This window comes from Varroa jacobsoni, unplaced genomic scaffold, assembly GCF_002532875.2.
Source record: "Varroa jacobsoni isolate VJ856 unplaced genomic scaffold, vjacob_1.0 scaffold_1001, whole genome shotgun sequence".
Taxonomy (NCBI): Eukaryota; Metazoa; Arthropoda; class Arachnida; order Mesostigmata; family Varroidae; genus Varroa; species Varroa jacobsoni.
This window is the reverse complement of record NW_019213903.1, coordinates 45264-70917: the sequence shown is the minus strand read 5'-3', so window position 1 is coordinate 70917 and position 25654 is coordinate 45264. Positions and strand designations below refer to the sequence as shown.

The 25654-nt window shown below is 41.8% G+C and overlaps 1 protein-coding gene and 1 long non-coding RNA gene across 4 annotated transcripts in view; one reads left to right on the top strand and one right to left on the bottom strand.

The window, feature by feature from the left end:
- Window positions 1-25654, bottom strand: part of LOC111265723 (uncharacterized) — a 97737-nt gene that overhangs the window by 51090 nt on the left and 20993 nt on the right. Inside the window, exon 2 of one of the 2 annotated variants that reach the window (XM_086970611.1) lies at window positions 2181-4794. In XM_086970611.1, the coding sequence (XP_086826737.1) occupies window positions 2181-2236 (56 nt within the window). In that variant the 5' untranslated portion in view covers window positions 2237-4794. Of the gene's footprint in view, window positions 1-2180; window positions 4795-25654 lie in introns of those variants that run through there. The other variant, XM_022842625.2, reaches the window with a different exon arrangement.
- On the top strand, window positions 11-23776 carry LOC111265726 (uncharacterized). 2 transcript variants are annotated; one of them, XR_002683623.2, is made up of 4 exons: window positions 11-937; window positions 19264-19526; window positions 20250-20575; window positions 23560-23776. It is a non-coding gene; the product is annotated as an uncharacterized LOC111265726 (long non-coding RNA). The 2 variants fall into 2 exon arrangements; XR_015313155.1 differs by lacking the exon at window positions 11-937 and adding an exon at window positions 18964-19086.

The window sequence follows — 25654 nt, the reverse complement described above, 5'->3', positions numbered from 1 at the left end:
AATTTAAGTGACATATGCGCGCATATCAGGGATGAGAACAACGTTCATACAGACGGAAGCCAACGAAATATATATGGAGAGTGAGTGATGCAGAAAGAAAGAGCGGAACAATGTAGTGAGAGAAGGATTAAGGACAATATTGTATGTATGATACAACACGAGCCGAGTCTAGGCGTCCACGATAGATGCATACCGCAGTGGACTACAGACAAGCAGACGACGTCATGGGGTCTAAAAGAAGGGAGGATGAAAAGGGAGTACGCTCGGAGAAAAGCTCGCATAACTTTACGTAAAAGAGATGAACGGACGTAATGTAACCAACCGAAACGTGCTATGTCGTCGCCCTATTGGATGATACCTTGACCTCTCTGAGCACAGGTCGTTTATGTACAAGCGCATTTTTCCAACGTGGTCTCATATCCTTTAAGCTAGACTGCATGCAGAAGAAAAAAGTGGCGTTGCGTTAGAGATAAGTAAGCATTTTGGCGTGTTAAATACGGGACAATTTTTTAGTGATGTCTGGTCCGTAAGTGCTCTGCACCAAGTTAAGGCCTGGAGGGCACGCTTTCATTGAACTGATCCGATTCGCGTCTGGCATTGGACGATAGGCAACAGACAGGGCCTTTTCAGAAGTAGACGAAGAGAAAGAACAAGAGAGCGCCGACATCTATCGTATAAGCATATGCACGCAGATGGGTAACCATTACTGTGTGTGAACTGTACGTTGTGCACGTACATAGTGCACAGTAAAGGGCCGCCCTTTTACGTGGTACGGTCGTCAATAACCCTGAGTTGAGTGATTGTGCGAGAAGCGCGCTATTGTTTAGGTAGTGATCGCGGTAATAGTGGCGACTGCTCACAGCAGCTGCATTTGGTGACCAGCATGCAGCTATAAGCCTGGCTTAAAGCCCTGCAAAAATCAACAGGCTAAATAAAGGTAAGGAACCTATTCCACAATAAACAAAAGAAAGGGATTAGACAAACACAGTATCACAGCGTGACTTGAATGGCTGAGCGGAACTGTTCGTTTCAGATTCATTCAAGTGTAGTCCATAGAAATTCGCATATAGTGAACCAGTAATTTAAATGAATCCGCAGTTGGAAAATTACATCTGTCCCAAAACGTTTATTTTAATCATTTACTATGAAAATGAAAGTCACCGGGCTACTATAGTCTTTTAATTTGTTGACAGAAGCGTACCATAAAGGCCATTTTTGGATAGATACGCGTCGGTAAGTCACAAAAGATAAATACATTTTTTGGCCTGGTGATGTCCTCGTACTAGTACTAAAGTGCTGTCCAGTGGGTTAACCAGCACTGTGCATCGATGAATACACAGATGCGGGCAAAAGTGCTAGGTCCTCTAATAAGCCATTTCCCGCATATCTTGCCTTCTCTTCTAGTAAATAGAGGGTTCAACAAGGAAACGTCATTTAACAGTAACCGATTTGGTTGAACTAAGTGTTTTCATAGTTTTAGCAGTAGTAGGGCTGTTTGCGATACTATATCTTTTTACGTATCACATATTAGCCCTTAAAGGTAAATAAATGTTGTGTCCTATATTGCAGTATTTTTTAGGCGGTTCGAATTCATTTATCGAAATGAACTAATTGCAGATTCAGGTTATGCGTAAAACGTTGCATATACTACTATATTGTGACTACATATTTCAAGATTATTATGCTTATTTTTTAGAAAAGAACCTATTCAGGTAATTGTTTTGAAAATGGGCTCTAGCATGATAAAGGATGGATACAGAGACCTAGCTTTGCTGCTTAGATTTCGATTGAAAGATCTTGTCCGGAGCGTGAGAGACACAGTTGTAGAAATACGTAGCGAACAAAGCGTTCACGAGTCGTCATTTCATAATGCAAATTAGAAGAATACTCAGGCTTGAGGCTCAATTCAGTAATATTCAAACGACTTAAATAGAGTTTCAACTTCCGAAGCAAACTTTTTAACCTGGCTTGAAAGAAAATATCTCCTCGATAGTACAGCACTGGAAATTGATGTTTTCCAGTAACTCGTTAGCTATATTTACTGGAATATTCATTGTGTTCAGTGTTATTGCGCAGGCCATTCTTTATAATAGCTTTAAACAAAACTTTCTATAAGATCGGATACAAAGATTTCTATAAGATCAAAACATAATGTTAAAGTACTTCTAAAACATGTATACCTTGCTCGCGGTTGCTGGACGTTTTCGGCGTATTTCGGGAATACACAGAATGTCATGATTTATTTCACATATATGCATCGGTTCCTACTTTTTAAGATATTTTTACACAAACTTACGGGTCCTCGAAGCGTGTTCTTCAAAACTAAAATCAACAGGTGCTCTCTATTTCAGAAACGGGCGCTATTGATCTGAACACTAGGTTTCGTATAATGAAGCCTACAAAAACAATCTGCTATCTTTTGAGTTGGCCCTCAGCTGTTATCCATACTAGGGAACTCAAAGCCGTATGAAGTAACGTCTTATCTATTGCTCGATTTTGCCACCGACTACGTGCAACTAATTCTGCATTGTTTCGACCAAAGCATGGTTGCGTGCACATAGTGTTCCGTGCACGCGAGCCTGTCAAATGTATGTAGGCGTCTTCAGTGGAGCCATGTGATCTTAGTACGATGTAATAATATGGCAAGCTACTCAATTCTAAGCCACACGTACACATATCAAAAGCTGAAACAGCAGTCTGCCGGTTGTTGTCTCCCGCTAGCGCTATATCAGTCGCTTAAGATGTGATCAAACATTACATACAGTTAACAGTATATGGCGGGAAATTAAACTTACTGATCTTTTCAAAATTGTCCACGACTCTTGTATACATATATACTGGACGTTAAATGTAATTTTCGCCGTTGTAGATAGATTTAACCTCGTCTTTCATCGGCGTTACATGTTCACTTTAATGTGTACCGTAGCGATAGAAAGAAAACGAATATCGAGGCCCACAGAATAATCGAGGCTTCTATGGAAAAGAAATAGTTCATATATATAAGGAACGATTTGGATGCTTCGTTCACAAAAGACAAAAAAGAAATCGTCGCATTTGGTGCGTGGGGACTTCAGTCTCGCGTATCGCCCCCGCCAAATGAAGGGAAAGATCTTTGGAGGCGGGTGACTAAGAATTCTTTTCTGCAGGCACCCAGGGTACTTCTTTTAACTAGATTGATTAAACAAAGCAACAACCGACTAACAAGACTGAACACAGTAGAAGCGTCTAAACTGTACATTGATTTTTAAGATGTTCACTCAGACGAAATGAAGTATCTTAGTACGATGGTGTAAAAGTGTACACGAGATGAAGTTGGCGGGAAAAGGGTCATTCACTACCCTACTTTACAAAGCCTGATTATCACCCGTCATTATCTATTTCTACCACCTAAATATATCCTGGATATGACATATCTTCAGTATAACGACGAAAGGTAACTGACTCAAAAATCGCAAGATCTCTAAACATATAAATTAAATTCTGAATATTGTGCTGAATATTTACCAGGTAGGTAAGAGAAAGCCATGGCCCTTCAGAGAGTTTGTAGCGGCGAAAGTCGACGAGTAATTGCTAAGGTTCTCTCTGTACACGATGACTTTATTGCTACAATCGATTAATTATTGATATTAGGCTCATTTACCCGACTATACGGTATCTTTTTTTATAACAAACATTTATACAGAGATATATTTATACAGAAGGTCATGGGGGAGGGGACAAATCCAAGAATTAACGAATAAATTTAAAAGAGGAAGCTTTCGACTACAATGAAATATAAACACTAATATATTTGTTTAATGATTGGTAATTGTTACAATGCAAGTTATGATTGTCGCTGAAAAATAAAAGTACTTTTTTCTTTACTAGCAACACATGTGATGTTTAATCTGTTTAGCCTAGTCTAGAGTTTAGACGATAGACTATGTAGAATATCAGCATTCGGCATTATTTCAGACGGTTGATCACTCCGAGCACAAAGCAAAATGGGTTTACTTTCGATTCCAAACCAAAGTAATTCTGTAGACAAAACAATAGCCCTTGTACAAAAGAAGCCTTACTATAGTCCGTTAATTATAAACAGAACATGGGCTGACATATATCGTTTGAGGAGAACGTAGTCAATATGTGGTTTTCACAAAATGAAAGTTGCAGTCCATCGTTGATACCAAAAAGTTCGAATACACGAAAGATTTCCTTACTTCATGATATTAAATGACACTTTTTCCTATATCTAGCTTTCCTCAAGAGATTCATGGATAAGTATGTAATGTATCATACAAAGGTGGTGTACCACTATGTGCTATACTAAACCATCCAGAATGTAGAGTAGCTATTTGCTGCTCAAACAAAATGTAGTCGACCCATAATAATTGGGATGAAGATGATAAAAAAAAAGCGATAAACATTTCAAGCCCTATATCCTTTTTTAGACCTAAACATTAACAGTACCAATGTTCGTGATCATTGGTTTAAACACGGAAGTTGAGGGAAAAAATTTTTATGATAAACTAGTAATTTGCGTTTGCGTTATTCGACGGTTACGAATGTCCAAAAGCGCGCGCCCGTTCCACCGAACGCCCTAATTTGTCCATGCTAATAATTTTTGCCGTCTGAAGGTAACATTCTCCCGGCCGGAGCATTTCTTAATTTTTAGTGCTAAGTATGGTTTACGTCCTAGAACAAATATATGACACTGTCGATAGCAGTGATAGGTATCAGCCCATGCAGTCGTATGACGGAATTATTTCGAATAGATAGCTTGTTTATGCCATGATCACCGTCAACTTCGCGCCGCTAGAACAAAGCCAAACGCAAGCACAATAAATCATCGTTATTATTAATATGTAATCATGTATATACATAGCTCGATAGAAACATTAAATATAGGCTGATCGATATGAATGTAAACTATTAAATTATGATCGATGATGGCGGGAATTACGATATTCGTTGCGATGCGTAGACAAAACTACGTGGCAATTCTCGCGGACTGCCTCTTTCTCAGCTCGGTATTTTATTGCTTGCTTTGTTTATATAGTAAAAAAAATCCAAAGTTTATAGGTAATATGCAAATAAAGCAAAGGTAGCTATCATTATGCTTAAAGGCTAATCGTCAGTGTTCAGAGCGCTAAGAAACAGCGCTGGCATAAGAAAATGGTCAGGGTTGGATGAACCATTCGATGCAGCGTTTTTCGTTTCACACGCGAACGGCTCTTCGTGAAGTGCAGAGTGTTCCTTGATAAGTCTTATACGATCCGACATCATTATCTGAAATAATTTGTGAACCTACGAAGAGTATCGTAATTTTTCGATTCTCTGTCCCCAGGGAATCTAATCATTGTTCTATCTCTATTCTAATCATTGTTGAAAATCGCATTGTGACAATCGTTAACATCGGTCGAAACATTAAGATTGTACAACTTAAAAGGGACTGAAGGCGGGGACTGTCCGGAGTGAAAACTAGACGAGCTTGGAGTAACGCGTACCCTCCGTGGACCATATAATAACATCATTTCATATTGCTAGAGCTCCCAATAGTGGGTTAAAAGCGATAGAGGATCACTTAATGTCGCTGTCAACTTCTGAACCTCAAAGTACAGTAACCCCAAATATATGAATATATACATCGCAACAGCTATATCGCCAAAGCATCGTTTATACCAGCAATAACTTTATGGCATAGATTTCTATTCATAACAAATGTTATTGGATAGGGGGCGGCAAAATCGAGAGCGGTGGAACGAAGTTGTACCAACCGAGAGACCTTCCTACACGCTTCTTGCTATTATATATTTGTTAACTGCTATAAGAGCAGTTCCCAATAGTGTCTCCTTTTAGGTTTTTTCGATGCAAAATTAACTGCATTAGAAATGGGAGTAGGCACCAGCATCTAAGGACTTCTCAATTTTTAGTTAATGGACACTAATAAACCTTACGAGCCAACTATTTGCCCATAATATATAGACACTAATAGTACTGATTAATAGAAACTTTGTCTTTTTTAGAGAAAAACGAAACTTAATTACCCTTGTCATGGCTACTCTATTGGATACAGGTTGGTGTAAGATAGGCTACCTTTCTGTCGCTGTAGAATTGCTTGAAATGCAATAAAGGAATTAGAATATATTAAGTGTATAGGGATTGTAATGATATTTACGTCATGTTTATATGTTGTGAGCTCCCGGGTTTGATACAGTGTGCACAAGACGTTTGCGTTAGGTATGGCTTTGCTATATACCATCTTTTCCGTTCCGGCCACGCGTATCACGTAATGCTGACTCTGAACGACATTTATAAGTGTTTTTGAGTGGTTAAGTTTTTTAATCAGTATAGATAGGAAAAAACTTTTAATGCCCTTACGCATGACTTCCCCTGGCGCTTGTGTTTTAGTGGCCTACGGGACGACCGGCTCTCGTTGTTTGGGACAATCTCCTGCTTTTCACCTGTTTGGACCGTCTCAAAATGGCAGACAGCGGGATGGACGGACGAAGGACCAAGCACAAAAAAACAACCAATCAAATACAGACACTGACTCCTAGTGAATCTGCCCTTGCAGCAAATGGATTTCAGTGGTGGCAGTTTTAAACGCTCATCGTTTTTGGCGTAACCGCCCCATTCTAAGGCTGGCCGATTATGCGACTTTAGTGCTTGTTTAAGTGTGAGGAAGCTATTCGGGGTGACCCATACATATGCTGCTTTAAGTCTACTAAAGCGTGTCATGCATCCTGTACAGCCTTCAACTGTGCGGACCTATAAGCTGATTCGACTTCAAAGTAGCGTTGTAAAGCGTGCAACACGCAAGCAGTTAATCGGCAACAGAACGTTTCATAAGCGAGGCACCAGGAAACCAGATCTGAAGCAATCGAATGTGTGTCAGTTCTCCTCCGCCGTTTGGTAGCGCCCAAAGGGAAGCTGGCTAAACTCGCAGAGGTACGAAACGTTGCTATGACCACTAGACCGGACCCAGAAATCGCTGTCGCGGCTGAGGATCTTTTCGAAGTTCTAAAGATAACGGTGTCCAAGAAAATCATCAGTGTGGGTAGTGGAGCTTTTGAGCCCCTTCCAAAAAGGAAAAATTTCCCAAAAAACTCCCATTGCCGGGCTCTAGCGGCCTCCTGCAGCACTGCTATTACGAGTAAATCGAATTCGGAAAAGATTATTAGCTTTTGGCGCTGAGCGACCTGGCGTCGCCCCGAACGCTACGAAGATCCGTCTCAACAAACTGCAAACCAAGCAATGATGCTTTGTTGTGAATAGCACTCAAAATGAAGCCCCCTTCACGGCTTTCGTTGACACATGTACACGCACACAGCGGCAGGAAGTCAAAAGTAATCGTCACAGTTATAAAGGAGGAGTCACTAGAGTAATTGCATCCATCTTGAGAAAGGAGACTGGAATTTTTTTAGGGGGTAAGAAGCCTGCAACCCAAGGAAGTTGTAAACTTCATAAAGGTATGTGCTCTATCGACAGCATTTGCAAGCAGCCGTGGACCGAATACGAAACTGCGCCGGATCGATGAGCCACAATCGACTTGGGTGAATCTGCGAAGACCTCATTCGACCGCCATCAGCCTCCGAACTGCCAAATGGCCCCTTACAGAACGTCGTCGAGACAAAAATAGTACCCCTGAATCTAGAAGCTTTCCTCTGGCGTCAGACACCGGCGGATATGCAGGTCCGAAAAGCATTTTGTGACAACAAATCGCGCGCTCTCGGCAGAACAGAGACCGAAATCGAGGATGCTGAAATGATTAAGAGTCGCTCAAAATACCTATGGTGCATTAGATAGTAGGAGAAAACTAAGCCTGGCACCTTCTGCTTTAATAGACATCGATGTTTTCATGCTTCTTGAGACCTGGAAGTTCAAGCTGCCTGTAATTTACTGTATGCACTTAGTCGGGCGCTTATATGCCGAGCAAGGCTGCCGTGGTGGCGGAATATCAGTGCTCTACAACTAGGAGGAGTCAGTGTGGCATTTGCCATAGATTATATGGTAGCACTAAGGGGCATTCGACGCAGTATTATAACAGTATATACATAAGCCTACATAGCAACGAGAGTACGACGATACTGGTAGAAGAGATCACTTAGGTCATGCGTGAGCTTCTGTCGCTGGCGATCCTCGCACGTATACTTTACCTGACCTATTCAACGATTTTGGGTGACCCCTACCCTTTGATATCAACACGCTTATGTCTTAGGGCGACATAGGATTTACGTTGAACTTGCAAGGGGAAAGAATTTAATATGTCGGAAGAAGCAGTCCACTAAGCGAAGGGAGCATTTCGAAACGGATAAACTGGTCGACGTCAAATCGCTCTTACAACAAGAAACAACTCTGTAAGCTTAAAGAACACCAGTTCTTTAAGATGCTGGATTTAACCAAAGTCGGCCTGTATGCCCGGTTCCACGCAGGGGCACCCAAATGTTGATTAAAGATGTTGAATCTGTGCGTAATTTAGCCGAGACGGCGTGACAACGCCCATGCTTCAACATGAGCTTTTGTTGCACGGCTCCAAACAAGGGAACTGACCAAGCGTCACCCGACCGTGAGGCAGCTTTGTAACTTCCTAAAAAGCTAATATAGGCGAGTAATCGAACATGTTCGTGGCAAATTAGTGGTACAAGCAGGAAGCGAGCCACAAAAATGGCAGTGCCGTAAGATAAGCTTTCAATGAAGCTTATCTTACGTTATGAAATCTTCTAGAACTTGTTATGCTTGGGCTCGGTTAGTATAAACGGTGCAGTGGCCCAGTTGAACTGGCGTAGCGCAAGTTAATCATTTCTCTCTGCTACTGAATGACATGAGAGTCCGTATCCAAAACTCAGCGGGACACGTGAAGCCGCTGGTTGACGCTGACGATCTTGTCCTCCTTGAAAAAAGTCCAGCAAGTTCTCGCAAAGCTCTTGCTAAACGTAGATCCGAGACCGGTGATCAATGCCGATGAGAAGGAGGCCACGAAATCGTTATGAAGACCGCTTCGCTGTTATCGATACTCTCCATATAAGCAAAACGACCTTGAAGTACCTGATCGGCTTCAGGTACCTGGATGAAATTTTGCGTATAAAAGAACGAGCTTTGCAAAGCTCATCACAGATAGAATACAACGAGCGATGGCGAAGAGTATGGATGTACGAACTTCCTCTAGACTTTCTTTACGAACAACGCTAAACCTATTCGAAAAATTAAGGTGACCTCGGTAGTCTCCTACAGAAACCAGGTAGCATGGCAGTACCTCTCATCGGCGAAAAACTTGACAGAAATAAATTTGCGTCCCTAAAACGCGCCACGGGACTGAATCGCTCAACCGTTCCTCTTTGAAAAAACATGTCTTCTCTAGGCGATTTGTAGAGAATTTGAACTTCCCATTAGAAGCACATTGTAGAAGAAAACGGTAAAGATCGATTCCGATTTTAACAACATAGAAACCATAATTAGCAATGAAGTCTGGAGAGAGGCATATACAACTGACCAGTATACGGTTATGCGTTTTGTAATACATAAGTTTCATTACATCCTGTTTTGGATTTTTGTTTGCCTGTACGGACGTAGAATACGGATAGCTTTCTAGCGTTGGCTCTTTAAGCATAGATTTTTCCTAGCATATCTTCGGGTCTACTTTTCGTGAGTCAAGTACGCGGTACATTGTTGATTAGGGAGCCTTTATATCCCCTGCGCTTAGCACGTAAGTGCTCTTTGAAGTTTCGGCTTGTGTGCTATTCACAATGAACTAAATTTGACACCTGTGTGTCTAGATAGATAAATTGACCGTTAGATCGAATAAGCTGTTACTTGAAAATAAACTTTGTACGCCGTAAAAGAAGCTGAGATAAAATTCTACGCAGGACAAACATTTCATTTGATAAGGCTCCGAAGGAACACCCTTGCGGCACGCAGCATGACAAAGATTCACCGATATCTTCTACATGTATCTTGTTTAAAGATCTACATAACGGAGCACGTAATTGCAGAATTGGTAGAGTTTTTCGCTTCAACTTGAAATTAGCGTAATCATGTATTACTGCACGATAAGGGCTATGTTATGAATGAAGTATCTAAGCTTAGGTGATCCCTTACTTTCATTACTTTTAAACTTCTCTTTCAGTTACGTTGAAAAGTCCAGTCGAAGATCGACGCTGAAGGATATCACCGAAATACATTTACAGAATTCCTTTAACTACTATATCATCACGTACTACCCAGCACTGGTCATTTGAGGTGATCTACCTTAGCATTGAAACGAAGCAGGTTTGCCGTTTAAGTAAAAGGCCGCCTTATGAGATAATAAATGATTGTTTTATTACGGACAGAAATATCATTCATTCATTATATTATTAAAGGCTGCTCTAAACACTCAGAAATTACAGTATTACAGTTTGACACAGGTCCTGTTGATAGTAGGCCAGCGGTTACTGAGCGTTAGCTTCGTTCCGAAACAGGGCCTATCTTATGAATGCCGCAATGCTACTGTGATGGATAGGAACAAGTGTCTGCTCATCTAGGCATTTTATTTCCTGTATCCAACCGATTTGACCACGAGAGAACAACAATGACTGCTGTTTTCTCGTAATAGCGGAAGCTAAATCGTCTGCAGTCTGAGGGGAGAGAAAATCCTCTCTAATAGCGAAAGACAATTCATGAGTGGGTCGTTTATATTCCCGCTGTTGAATCCCTTGGACACAATCTGAGATATCATTGGACAGCCTTGAAATGCTCTATAGTTCAACTAATAAAGATAAAACGCGAATATTTATGTTCATGTATCTGCTGCAACGATCTTTTTGAAAACGTAACTCCACCGACAGATTACAAAATCTTCGAATACCCTATTTTCAAGCGAACTCGCAAATGATACACATTGTTGTTGTTAGAACGATCCTCATTTAACGGCTAGCCGTGTTAGTTAGATAGACAACAGCCGTGTTAATAACGTTAACGTGCATTGTTTATATATACGTTTGATATATAGAACTGTTTGCTTTTTAGTTATTGTTATTATCTATTACTTAGTTATATGTTGGGGTTTTCTAACATATGCAATTTTATACGCATACGTAGAAATATGGCAAGACGACCCGGTCTTAGTCCGGGTCTATCAAAATGAGTCTGTCCCACTGAATAAGCAGTACATTTATGGGTTAAAAAAAAACGCCCGCTTTCTATTTGTTTATATGTTCCTATCTGTCATGAGTTACACCGTTTCTAAGCTCTGCCGAAAGGAATGTTAACCATCTGTTTTGTACCCTTATATCAACTCTAAATGTTTGCCCGGATTTTTTAGCGCTAGATAAAATGCAATATATAACAAACAAAATATAACCAGCGGTGTAGACTGATGGATGGCAGTTATCACAACGCAGCTAAAATTATGACACAGGCGATATTTGTATAGACCGGGTGGCGTACCGTATTCGTTTGTACGAATGAAAAACAGATAGATAATTCCGAATGCTTGACCTCGTCGTTTTAGTCGTCTGCTACAGTGATGCCAATTTGCCAGAATAATATCTATGTAAGCGCAGAGAGCCCATCAACACACGGGTCATTGCAATCAAAATACTTCGACACCCAATCCTTGTATGAATCGTTTAGAGAGACAAATAAAGCATATTTTTTTAACCCAACGAAATGATAATATCTTCCTTTCTAGCAGAGTGGATAGGACTTCGCGCCATCTAGAGATCAGTCTCGTTAAAGCTAGTTAAAATCAGAATAGTTAATTTAAAACGGGAGGGCTTCAATCTTTGGTTGATTTATCGTTTTGCAAAGCGCCTACATCCTTTTAAAGCTTTCAGTATCTTCAGTACTTCAGTACTTACAGATCATGTGTTTACTTTATCAGACAACTATGTTACTACATTGGATCGTGTGAGAACACTTACTTACACAGCCTGTGTGATACGTTGAGTGTATATGACAGGGATGTACGATGGCGGGAAGCGGGTGGAAGAGCTTGAATAACGGCTTTTTTAAAACTGCGACCAACTTCTTTTTATAGGAGCTAAAAGGCTTCTTCAGGGACCATACCATACCGGTGGCACCCCTAATAATAATTTTCTATTATGCGAATGTTTGCTATTAAATTTCCTTGGTTAAACATAGTATTACGTTTCTTTCGTTGATAGAAATTTACGTTTCTAATGCTAGCCTCTTCGGTATTATTTACGTCATATTAAGAAGAACTGTAGTTATATGGACTTTTGTCATCAAGACGTGCTTTTCATGCTCTTTTCTACCAAATTTCCTCCGTATTCCTAATAACCGCCATTTCTACAAAAGTTCTTTTTTCTGATACGCTATCTATAAGTTCCAGTTGTTTTCAGATGGCATCTTTATGCTCATCATTAATTTACATAGATAAAATTTTGAGCATGTGATTTGACAACGGCCGGCCTATTCAGTAACACATATGAAACTTGTACCACATGAGACCTCTACTGAAATGGGTTTTGAAATTGCGCTCGTTTACAGCAATGAAAATTGAGGTGGTTGATTTTGTGACGTTTTTATTTGAAAATAAGTTTTTGCTATGAGAGTTGCAACGTAATGCAACCGTGGTCGGCACTGCTAAAGCATTTCGTTCTAGCCATAGGCTGCCTATCATGCTAGACTGACTACACAGAAGTGGAACAAACCGTCCATGCCATTCGCGTCTCACATTATGCATATTTAATCTAAAACGTACTTGACGATTGTGTGTTTCGTCCTGTCATTTATTGCCAAATTTAACGGTGGGTACTTTTTTAGTCAATTAGCCAATTATGTACAGATATGCTCCGCCCTTATGGTGCCGCCCTCACCCTCATACGCATCGACGTGTTTCCCCAAACGGCCATCGCTCAGCGTCACATCGGCCTCGAGTGACCCCAGAGCAAAAGACCTGTGTCGTGATTCGTTTCCTAGTCCATTTCGATAATTAATACACGCACTTATTAATACACGCGTCTAACCCGCAAGCTTCAACAAATCCAAAGTACGAAATGACGAAAGGCACTTTGCCACTTCCGTAACTCACGTCGACAGGCGGCGAGTCCGAACTCGTTTCCTTCGGAGCCTGAACGTAAGCCTACGCTGTTAGCAGCAGTGAACGTTCTGTAAGGCCACGTATGTGTGGGTTCTTTTTTATTTGTATCTCATCGCAGATTGGCCCGACTGGCCGAATGTGACAATTATTTGTTCTCATTGAGGCGAGGCTATCAGCACGATTCTATGCGTTTGCATATGTTAGTAAATTACTTCAGAGCCGAAAAGTTTCAGCTGACGGCAACGAGCAGTTAGTTGCATGGTAATTTTTTCCTTCGCTTCGCAGGATACGACAAACACCTAGAGATGCACGGTCACTCCATCACAAATTGGCGTTGTTCTGGCATCACCGCTGCTGAGATTGTCATCATTGACACGCGCATTATTCCAGTGGTCCGGCAAGGAGTGAACACATTCGTCCACTTCGAAATCAGCCAAATTAGCGGCGGCGGTAGTTGCCGTTCCTGCTGCTAGAGTGCGCTCTAAAAGCAGGACAATCATTAATTAGTGAACATACCTTCCTATCGAAGCTTTCTTGTTCTTCGCTTATCTGCCTTGTTCTATAATATTGTCTGCTCTTTCGCCTTGTGGTTGGCTGTATAGCATGTCGTCATGGGATGAGCGTGTATTCTTTTTGGAGTTCGAGCGAATACGGTCGGCCGGCCGGCCGGCCGCTGGCGAACGACGATACCAATGAAATTGTGCAGGAAGAAGTGCGCGGCTTGCCCAACCATCACTAGCGACAGCAGCAATATCAGAAACAACGTTAACAGCATGTGCGTCTGTTCGTGTATTTGTCCGCGTGTCGATGTGTTTACGTGGCTATATATGAACGTTGTTTGTGGCTGCGTGAGGCTGTCTCTGCTGGCGTCGGCCTCGTATTCTCATATCAATGTTTGTTGTCTGCGCGTGTAAGTTCGGTCTTCTACGCAGGCTGATGGCTTCGCCTTGACGCTCCTGCCCCTACCAGTGGCAGATCCTGATTATGCTGCGCTGTAACGGATAGCAAAGCCGATCGCACTGTTGCTCCGCCGATAGCCAGGTCCGACGGGAAGGCTAGCCGAGACGCACAGATGGGGGACACAGCCCGGGAGGAGACAGCAAAAACTGACAAAACAGCAGACCAAACAGAGAATGGGGCGGCGGTGGCGGCTGCGGCCACGGCGGCGGCCATGCTCGCGACGACGAAGACGAGTAGGAACGAATCAAGCGTGTGACATGAAACATCCGCAACAGCAAATGCTGGCGCGGCCACAGTTGTCCATGATGAAAATAATGATGATAGCGATGGTCGCACCAACTAAGCAAGCCAGCCAGCCGGCCGGCTAGCCAGCCAGCCAGCAAAGGGCGAGCGTCATGGGCTCGGGCGAAGATTCCGGCCAGCGAGGCGCTGGCGGCAGATGCAGCGCCCAACTGGCAGCTCGAACGCTGGGAGGAGTCGAGGCGAAAAACAGCCAGCGATAGTATTATATATGCCGTAGCTATGGCGTCGCTTTATCGTCTGGATAAATCTGAAGAAGGCATAGGCATGTGTGATAGTTGTTATGGCATCGTAGAGCGACGACCTGTGGCTGTGTCATGACAAAAAGTTGCTTGACTGACGTTGGCTGGCTACCTCGACTCTCAGTTTCACTACGGCTGCCACCACTGCTGCTGACCACAGTCGACCGAACGAGCATGTATCATGCATATTTGTATGGTTATCTGTTCGTTAGCTAGTTTAGTCAAGGCGCGAGACTGACATCGTCTGTCCGTCCCTTCGTCTACTCGGGAAAAGCTTGATTAAAACGCTGACAAAGAGAGGCTTTGCTATAACTAGTCTCCAGCGCGGAGCGCCATTGCTATACGGTGACGTACGCGGCGTCTGAGCCGCGGCATGTTAGCACCACCGTTGCGTACTGCCCGAGTCACTCGACTACTACAGATCATTGAGTCGCTTGCCGCCATTTATAATGCAATGTGACTGACCGTATTTTGCCAGACGCGCTTGTCTAAATGAACCGTTTAACTAGAGCTGTATGTCGGTACACGTATAGACCACGTTTGCTAAGCGTATACAGTACTAAAAGTTTAAACCAGCCGGCCAACCAATGCGCTCAGTACACAGCTAAAATATCATAACTAACATGGGTCCATTCATGATGTGTGCGTGTTTGGTGCCGCTATCATGGTTACCAAGGCTACGCCTGTCACGAATATTGCCAGAGACAATATTCTCTTTACGCGAGAGTATAGCTACATATTTTCGAGTAACCGTAAGCTACTGGCTGGAACGGCTCCTTTAGCAAACAATGCATAAAAACAATAGAAGAATGATGATACTAATTATAGAAGCACAATGACGAGTTAGTGCCCCTATGTAAGCGTATGTTCTTCGTACACAGATTTCTGGACGTGCGTCGAATATTATATGGTGATTTTCTTTTGTCCGCATGGAAATCAGGCATCATGATCACAGACAAACTGCTCAGACGAACTCGCCAGAGTAAATGCTCAGGTCCCCAACATGAAATGCGTACAAAGCTCAGTCGTTGCCCAAATGCAAAAGAACGTACCTTGTATATATGATGTCGAATAAATAATAAAGCAAATGTCTTTTGTTGTTATCAAAATTGACTCGTCCTCTGAAATGAGGTCGTGCTAGCCAGATTTTACTCAGTGCATGATATAAAAGAACCTCACGCTTCGTGAAATGGTGCGCGCTGAAAAGGGCACCATATGTAGGCGAACAGCTGATTGGATTTAGCCTGGCAAAATAAGGACCTGCAACAACAGTTTCGTTGCTACGGGACGCCCCTCAGACCAGAAAAACTGACTGTTATCGTGAAGCGAAGTACAAGAGAAGTTTCTAACTGATGCTATTCTTTGTCGTGCAACGAACCTACCTGACGACACGAGAAAGTTGAGATTGTTCAGAGTAGCCGAGACTGCATTCGTGCAAGGACATCTAAACTGACCAACTCAAAAGCTGTCACATTACTTCTAGCTTACGTACATAAAAATTAGCCAGCTATCAAAGCTCTATTTATCTAATTATCGGTGTAGCTTTGGCATAAATTTATTAGAATTTAACAGAATCTGCGCGCTAAGAGATGCTGGATGGACGCATCACTTCGGATTTCTATGTCCTTTTAAGGCATGCACACTGATAGAGACCTTAAACATATGAATTGAGTGGTCACTTAACGACTGGATAACAAGGTGCCGTCCGACAGGACGTAACGGCCAAAAAAATGTCCTAATCTTTACGTACTTTTGAACGTCTTAGAGCTGTAATAGTCCTGCATCTTACATCGGTATAGATTCTACAGTGTCATAGACTACCACTTTCGCCGACATATCGATTTCGAATCTAAAGAGATCTGCGTGAACATTTCTCTATATTCTCTGTCGAAGAAACTGCCATCGCGAAGTTATGCGAGACGACTATTATGCAAGGCTTGGCAACGTCAACACTCTAATTTGGCCGATTATTTTTTTACATATGGCCGACATTTTCAACATTCTGGAATCAGTCCAACGAAACCTATGTTGTAAATGATCTTTTTTAAAATTTAATTTGTCAAACTTTGCTCAAAGTTTGACAAATTAAAATTCAGCCTTTCATTGTACACACCATTAATGTCCTACTTTTGGCGAAGTCGGCGATCCGCGGCGTATCTATACAAACTTATTTGTGATAAAAAAATATAAATATTTTTCAAAAACAAACAAAAATCTTCGATTTCGAAGCTGTAAACCTTTCCGCATTTAGGCTCGGCGTACAGAATTATATGCGATAGCATGCTAAACGACGTTCGCAACGACGTCACGTCTCAGATAGGCTGGTGATCTGCTAAATGACTGTATATAAAATGAGTTGATAGATGCGGGCGTAACATACTTCACCTCTAATACTACATTACATCTTTAACGTAAACATACTTTGTCAATGACGACTAATTTTCTACGTCTGCCTAAAAGTAGATTTGTCAACATGAGCTTCAGATTCACCTCGACATAACTGCAGACATGGCCATGTATTCCAAATTCGAGTTGGTCGTCTACACACAAAGCCGCTCTGATGCTGATCTATTAGCGAGAACTGTGCATACGGCAAGAAAAGTTTATAACCGCTAAGTTCGTTCCAATGCGGGCCTTTTTTTAACTTAACAGTTAATTTCTCCGGTCTGTGGAGACTGAATGATCGTTTACAGGGTACTGACTAAAGCGCTATACTTCTATCTAGTCGACTTATTTCAAAGCCTGCAACCCGAATCGGTTAGAGTCTTGAAAATTAGGACCTCATCAAATGCAATGTCTATCATCAGAACGTTTTGGACCGTGCGGCATTTTAAGCATTGTCGAGAACACACTATTTCTATCGCATAAACAGTATATATATATATATATATATATATGTGTGGTAATGATTTTTAATAAATTCGTATTTTTAGAAATCGGACCTGGTGAAACTTTATGTTATATAATTGCCTCAAGTTACCTCAAGCCCGCTTTCCCACGAATCCAATGCAATGGTTATCGACTTAATCGGTTGTTAAAGAAGATAGTGAGTGCTTCTTAACATTTCCAAAGTCAACTTGTTTCGGAATCATAGCCTAGGTCGCATTTTAGAAGAGCACTAGATTTCAAGAGCAACTTTTAAGAGACTCGTTAATAATACGCTGTTAATATCTGTAAGGACAATTAAACGTAAATGTAAGAATACAAAGGGTCACGAAGGTAAGTTACAATCTTTAGCACAAAGAATCTAAATGCGCGTCATGCTTCCGGGGATCTCTACTAGCTAGAATTATAGCTAGAAATGAGATAGTCCACTGGTGTCGATCTTAATATAGGGGGCGAACATGAGGGGCTTCAACGATTTCCTTAAAATTACTTATACCTCTGATATCGGCTTCTGAATATTGTTTCGTTTTATCAGTGAACATATAGTTACAATTGCTAGCCGTAACGTGTTTGAGATAATGCTGGCTGGATCACTGGGAGAATCTGCAGTGGGCTTTACAGGACTGTGGATTTTGATCTGGCACAAAAAAATCTAACGGCTAGTGATCATTTTGTATTTAGAAACGCGTGTAAGGTTTACAATTTGATGGTGCTTTGTTGCATTTATAGATTCACATAAAATAAATAATTATTTTCATTACCATGTTCGTTGGCAAATGTATTGAGGACTGGTTTCTGTGTTACTTATCTATAATGTCATCCCCGGGTTCAATCATCGACTACTTGGGCCCTTTTCTCTATTCGGTTTTCATTAATCATGCACTGTTTACAAATCCTGTATTTCCAAAGCTTTGCTGGTTGAAGCATTTACCACTCCATGGCCCTTAACAACGATTGCTTTTGATATTAACTCCATTAATAAACGCCAGCAAAATCATGGCGCAATAGCTACCGCTCCATGATCGTGTGACTCGATCAATTGCACAAGAGCGTTTATTACAGCTAAATTGTTTATGATAAAATTCGGCGACCCTCACCCCCATCCCCTGAAATTTACGATAAATGCGATAGCACACAGAGAGCATGTCAACATGCTAATGCCCAGTGGCAATATAGTGTGTAGGTATAGTAAATTGATGACCCAACAACGGCGAAGAAAGAAACGCAATGAAAAGGCAACGTCGGTGCAAAAATCGGATAGTGAATGCTCGTGAATCAAAAAGGTTTTCATTTTGATCTCCCTTTCCCATTCCCTCCCTCCCTCTGCCCCCCTCTCTTGCTCTCTCTTTCCCTCGCACTCTTTCTATGACCTGTCATTGCTTCCACCAGTGAATTGAAAATTTCCGTTGCCTTTTGCCCAACGAAGAAGTAGTTGACGGAAAAAAAGAGAAAATAAAAGCCAGCTAGATGTATAAAACTGTTGGTAAAAAAAAATATATATATATACATATACGTAAACGCCCCGCGACACCTTCCATTGTGGCGCTAACAGCTATGGCTATTAGCTATACACAAAAGAGCACCCAGGAAGAAAGGTAGATACATCGAAAATACTTCGTGTCGAAGTACGGCCAGAATGCGCCGGCATTAGTTGTTGTAACGGCTGGTCCTGGGGTGAGTAACCGTCTTTGTCGGGAGTTACAGTTCTCTCGATCGGCTAATGCTATTTAGAACAGAACGAAGTACTAGCATAAGTTTTCTTGAATGCTGCATCCGTTTCAACCACGGTATCATGTTTTTGCCTGAGAATAAAAGCCAATGAAGACATTATTGTTGGCCTTTTTCTTGCAGGATTTCTGTCGTCGGGTTCTTTAAAAGAGACGTGTCATTGTGTCGTATCGTATTTGGCTGGACGTATTTAGAGACATTAAGGCAAGGAGCGTCAGTGGGGTGAACAATGGCGGATCTGTGTAGTTAGATAAGCGCTTCGTCGAACGAACGTAGAAGTACCCCGGCTGTAGCTGACTTGACCGTGATGTTATACTAGAAAAATGATTTTTCACGGTAGAACATCTATTCCGATTACGTATGTCAAGAAGCAACGTTGTGGATCGGTGAGTGACGGTCAACAAGAGGGTCGAGCACAACCCCAAGTTGACAGTCACTTGTCTACGGGCCCAGTGGCGTTAACGATACGCCGACATCCGCACAGCATTACTAGATAGAGCTACTAAATACTGTTAATCGATTTTTACGAAAAGCTTAGTATAGCGACGATGCCAAAATGGCACCAGATGCCAAATGATACGCTCGTGGTACTTTTTGGCGCCTGGTTTCATCATTATTATCACCATCTGATGGTTTCTATATAAGCAGTCCTGTTATGATCCGTATTGACAATTCTGTTTTCATTAACATTCTGTAACGTATAACATCGTATTTCGTCATGCTGAATTTGTCCGTATGTTTCATCGCATTAGATAAGAAAAATGATAAAAAATAACGCGAATTAATTTGATTAATAGTTCGCCCGATTTACGGCGAGTAAATGAGTTTGAATTGGACGAACATAGAAACAAACAGAAATGTTTCCCGCAAAAGCCAAGCACACGGCCGAGTGTGCTTGGCAAAAGCCAAGCACACTCAGCCGTGTGCCAATTAGGCCACACGAAAACATTATCTGTCAGACTGAATCGACTATTTAGAGACAGACAGCAAAGCGTTCTACGAAAATCAATACTTCTTGATGTAGGGAACAGTATCGTTTCATTGCAGAAATGCAATCGTTGTTCGAATGGCGCCTAATTTTGCATTGTTATTGCCGTTGTCTGGTTCAGATTGTTACTCCTCACTCATTATTCTCGGATCCGATCGGCTCAAGCCGTCTGTCTCCCTTTAGAGATAACTCCGCTTCGTGCTGTTCAGGTGCCGGCCACTACATTGACAGATTTCCCGCACGTAACAAATGACTATTATACTAATAAAAGACCTGCAGATATCTCACTGCAGCGATCTAGTGACTCGTCAAACACCAACGGTAGCCAACAAAGGACGAACCAATGAGGATACCGCTGCGTTCCGATTGTACCTGTATGAACGGTTTCAGCTCGTCTGAACGCTCAGCTCAAGCAACGCCACGCTACGGCCAATAGCTCAACTAAACGTAAGCGTTTGTTTTTCCACTGCGTTCTTCGTGCTATACCTAGTAAGGTTTAACAAGTTTTCGAGTCTGCTATTCCAGGAGATTTGCTCAACAAATAGGGATATTCGAACGCCCATTGGAAATAGTAATAATTCTTTTTTTTCGTCTAATAAATGCATCCAAGCACGTGGCCAGCATTCGTTCGTAGCCAGACGCTGTCTATTTCAATGTGTGAGGGATAACATTTAGCCTGCGACCTCAGACGAGAACAGGCGAATCAGTGCGGCTGCGCCTTAAGCACTCGACGTCAGACTCAGCCCTCATTGGTTGTTTGGCGAGGAACGATGTCTTTTTATCTTTCTAGTGGCTACCGAAGTTGACTGTTGTCTACATAACGTCGTAAACTTTTAATCACCGCTATTCGACTGTCCAGCTCTCGCCCCTATACGCACCCCTTCAGCAAACAAAAGTTTGTCACTGTCTGTGATTGTTGTTTTTGTGATTATGGCTACCGGCAGGAGCACTGTCGAGTGAGGCGCATCTGACCAATGCCAGTGAACGGTAGCTAAAAAGGGCTGTATCTTCACTTGACTACTTAGATTTACATCAGGCACTGCGTGTTGTGACGGCTTGTTTTATGACCGTTTCCCCTTTGTTCGTTCTACAATATTTTACGTTTGGCCATATTCATTATTCCATGATTCTGAATAGGCGTCGGTATTCCTGCCTTTATCGTGCACGGCTACGTATGCAGATGCAGATAGATGTTGTATGTACTTGAAAGATTGGCTGGCTGACTCTGAGAGTTGTTCGACATCTCTAAATCGGTCGTCCAGGTCGCGTACCAGCTTTTGTATTGCACGAGCACGCGGGCACGATCCTATAACATCTGCCATGTAAAATGTAGATACCGCTGTGTGCGCGATGTGTGAAACTGAACGACCCACAGCGAGGAACAGAGGGTATCCGACAACGGGTTAGCATTTTAATCAGATCGTTTGATTTGTGTTTTTGATAGATGAAACAGCCCGCTACATCATGTACTACAACAAAATGGCGTCGAAAAAGCGACTGACAAAACAATTAAATAAATTACATTTATTTTTAAATCTCATTTATTATTGATCATACGATAACCTAATGTTAACCGGATGTGCCAATTTGCATAATTAGAGGAACGTCCACTAGACGATGTAGAGGCTATGTATTTTCTCATTGTATAGAAGGGCTGGAAGGGCATGAATCAGCTTTAGTATCTATCTATCGTCCACATCCTATCGTCTTCAACCCATGTATTTACTATTTTCAATTAGAACACGCCTATTCTAAGCCCAAATTGAATCTGACGAAAGCTTTATTTAAGACCAGAACAAATACCTCCTCCTATATGGTCAATACAGCAGACAAGTTGTCGCTGTCACCCGCGCAGCAAAACTATGAAGCAACTTTGCCTAGCGAGATGTGTATCCACTTATAAGTTACATGCTAACAGTTCCAAATATTTCCTTAAGTACCTATCTTGATAACAACCGTTACATGCTTTTTTCTTATCTCCATTTTGAGCTCCGCATGGCACGTGATTAGAATGGGACGCGTGCGGGCACGTTAACTTACAGCGATCAACGAAGATCTATTTTACCCAGCCGATTGCGCGTGCACGATGGAAGATACCGCACAATGGTTATGCAGAAGTTTATGATTCTTCTTTTGAATTCTATCTAGGTACAGCTTTTGGTGCTCATGGCACTTATCCTGGTAGATCCTTATTTGGGCTAACAGTTTTGATTGCGCCGACCCATAATAGGCAAACAACACAATAACTGCTTGTTCCAGAATTTGACGTACATTCTCGAATCTAAGCCAGTTGGGCTTGGGAGCGTCGTAGAAAAGAATACATTGTTCTCTTCCATCTTTTCGGGCTAGATATGAACAGACTCGATAGTGATACGCTAAGGACACGTTTTGCTCTCTGGACCAGCGGTGGAGTTCGTGTCTTCAGATTTGAATTTGTTTACTATCTGCTGCGGGGCGGTTCCTTACCGGTAGCTAAAGCAAATTGGAAAACAACGTAAAACACAGTACACCCTAACCTAACTGATACGGAGGGCAACGTAATAGGGGAGTTTATATTGCATTCAGCGGCGCGTGGTTATCTCTTGTACATGTTTTCTTAATACGTACGATTAACAATTAAAATCTGGCCCTTTCTGGTACCACTCACTATAAGATTTATGGCAATATTGAAGGGAGAACTCTAGCTCAGGGTTTTCCCGTTCTTGCAACTGGCCTACTTGTAGTTAGGATAGACCCTATTCCCAAGTAAACATAAGAATCAATTTTAATAGTCGCTTTTTACAATTTTAATATTATTTGATCTTCTATAGCCCAATGTAAGGCATCTGGAGATAATCGCGAATCCTAATTTTGTGTTGGTGCCCAAAAACAATAATTTACTCTATGTAAGGAAATCTCAATAAATTAATTATACATTTGAGATGTAGGTAGCAAGAGGGCGCTTAGTGGAAAAGTAGGTAGTCACACTTGAAACAGAGGTTGGAAGAAGTGTGATAATTACTTATATAGAAGAAAGATGTGCAAAAATCGATAAATCAATAAGATGACAGCGCCACTCGGCTATTCATTGCCGCATAAACGTTCGTAAGGTGTCTGCAAGCGAGGCGAACGTTCCTACCAAATATTGATCGTTTGACATGGCTCGCTTACGTGTACTTCTACTCCGCTGATGAAACACTGATACAGATACTTCTTTATCGCACAATAGTTGAAGCAGATTTTAAAGATAAAGCTACTGAAGAAAAATGCATACAATTGTAGTATAAGAGGCAACACGGCCTAATGTTTCCGACAGGCGGTATCAATTGATCCTCACATATACTTCGGTCTTCTTATTTTCAACAATTCTGCTTCCTATGAGGTTTCCTCTATTACTTTCCGTTCGGTGCGAGAATGTAACACTGTGTTGTAATTGTGCGTGCGGTTTTCAGCTTGTAAATGAATACAACGAGAAGACTCAGTAAAGCAGCCTCCGCAACTGTCCTATCTCACTTCAGTCGATCCATTCTTAATCGGGATGTCGTGAAGAGAGGAGTTCCTACGCACACGCCGCTGAGATTCACGGACAAATAAAGGTGCGGGTGGCGTCAATATGGCCAATTTCAGAAATTTCCAAAAGGTGCCGAATAAACAGAAAAAAGTCAAAATTGCCAAAATTTTTACGTCTTATCGATTGCAATACTTACTTTCAAACTTAATTCTAAAGCTCACCTCAGAGATAGACTCCGTCAGTCCACAGATAATCAAGCTGACACCATCTTGAGCAGACAAACCGAAGACACATACCGGTAGGAGCAAGGTACTGTTATAATATTAATTATTGTTATTATAAATATATATATTAACACACGTAATTGCTTATTTATATATTTGCCTTCATATTTTCAAAAAGCTTCGTCCAGATACTAGCGAAAAGGGGGTGGGGTAAAGCTCGTGGGTGAAGTCAGATCTTCTCGCTCTTATGTAAAGGAGCGACAGTAGTTATTATTTGTGTTGATAAATTTATAATTGTCAGTTGATGAAAGAAATAGATTTTTTTATTCTACATTGCGTTCAACACTGCCCTATTTTTAGGACATCTTATATTTCTTGTTATATTAACTATCGTTGTACACCAGTATATTTATACAATGAAATTGCCCTAGAGGGAACTTCATTTCCTGCGTCTAAGGATAGATATTGGGTGGAACAGCTCGGCGGGATTACCTTGAGTATCAGATATGATTGTCTCTATCCTAAACAGAGTGTATCTAATGTAAATCCGAATACGTAAGCGCAATCTTTTGACGATCTTCAGAGTAGTTTCACAGCCTTACTTGATTTAGAGACAAGCACATTTTCTTGTTTCTAGAAGTCTTCATATAAAGGATGAAGACGTCTGCGTGGTCATTGATCGGAAACAGTCCCAGAAGTTTGGTTCATTATTAATTATTTATTTGGATTACCGATTATCAGCTAACAGTGGATTACTACGTCTATGAATATGGTGTTATGGTTTGGCAGATACGCCGGCTTAGGCTTCTTCAGATAGCCACCGCATGTTGGACCTCTTTGCCGAACCTTCAGAAGCTCCAAAAACTGACGAAGTCCGCCGATCCGAAATCCAATTTGGGTCTTCTCGTGCCTTCGGAACCTCCATCCACCAGCAAGATCTATACGTCGCCCGATGGCCATCTGATCCAACGACAGAGATATCGGCTTTTTTCTCTACGCCTCCCTCTTACTGGTTACCCTCAGATGGTCCGAAATTTGATCAAAGTGGCCTGATCAGAGATGTTTGCGTGGCCTCATCGAGACGAACCGTTTGCCGCCCCTTTCAGTTTTCGTCGTCTCCATATCAACACGAAATTGGGTTTTGGGTTTCAGGCATTAGCATTATAGCTACTGCTTAAGCCGACTTCTCAAATCTCAATAGCCGTCAACCTCCAGCCTTCAACCAATTGCCGCTCGCTCGTTAGGAGCCGTTTAGAGGTGCTTGATCGGTGCGAAGTCAATCGTCTAGCCTCGAAATCGTCGTCGAATTTCGGTAAGTTGCGCGATTCAACTGATTCAGTGGCACCGACAAGGTCAGCAAAAGCAGTAGCCATAGCAGAATCAGACTCTGTCGCAGTCTTCCTATTTCGCAATCTAGATCGGAGATTGCCGTACGCCAACTGTTACCTTGTCCGCAGCCGCTACCTTATGCGTCAAGTCAGATTAGTTCCGTTCGAGATAAGAGGGTACGATGAAATGAGACAAAGAACCCATCCATTTTGAGCAAAGAAAATCATTATTCTTCTTCGGCTGATGGAGGAACGGTCCAATGACACCTATGGTGCGAACCCACGTAAAAAAGCTAGACGAACGCAAAAAATAAACTACTCAACAAAGAGTAAGGTTGGTTCCCTTGAAGAGAAGTCAACTGATAACTAACTTATGCATAGTTCTTACCTTCGGTGACAATGAGCTTTCAGTTTATAAACAGCCGATACAAAAACCATCATAACGTTAAAAAATGACAATGGGATTGACGACATCTGAGTATCA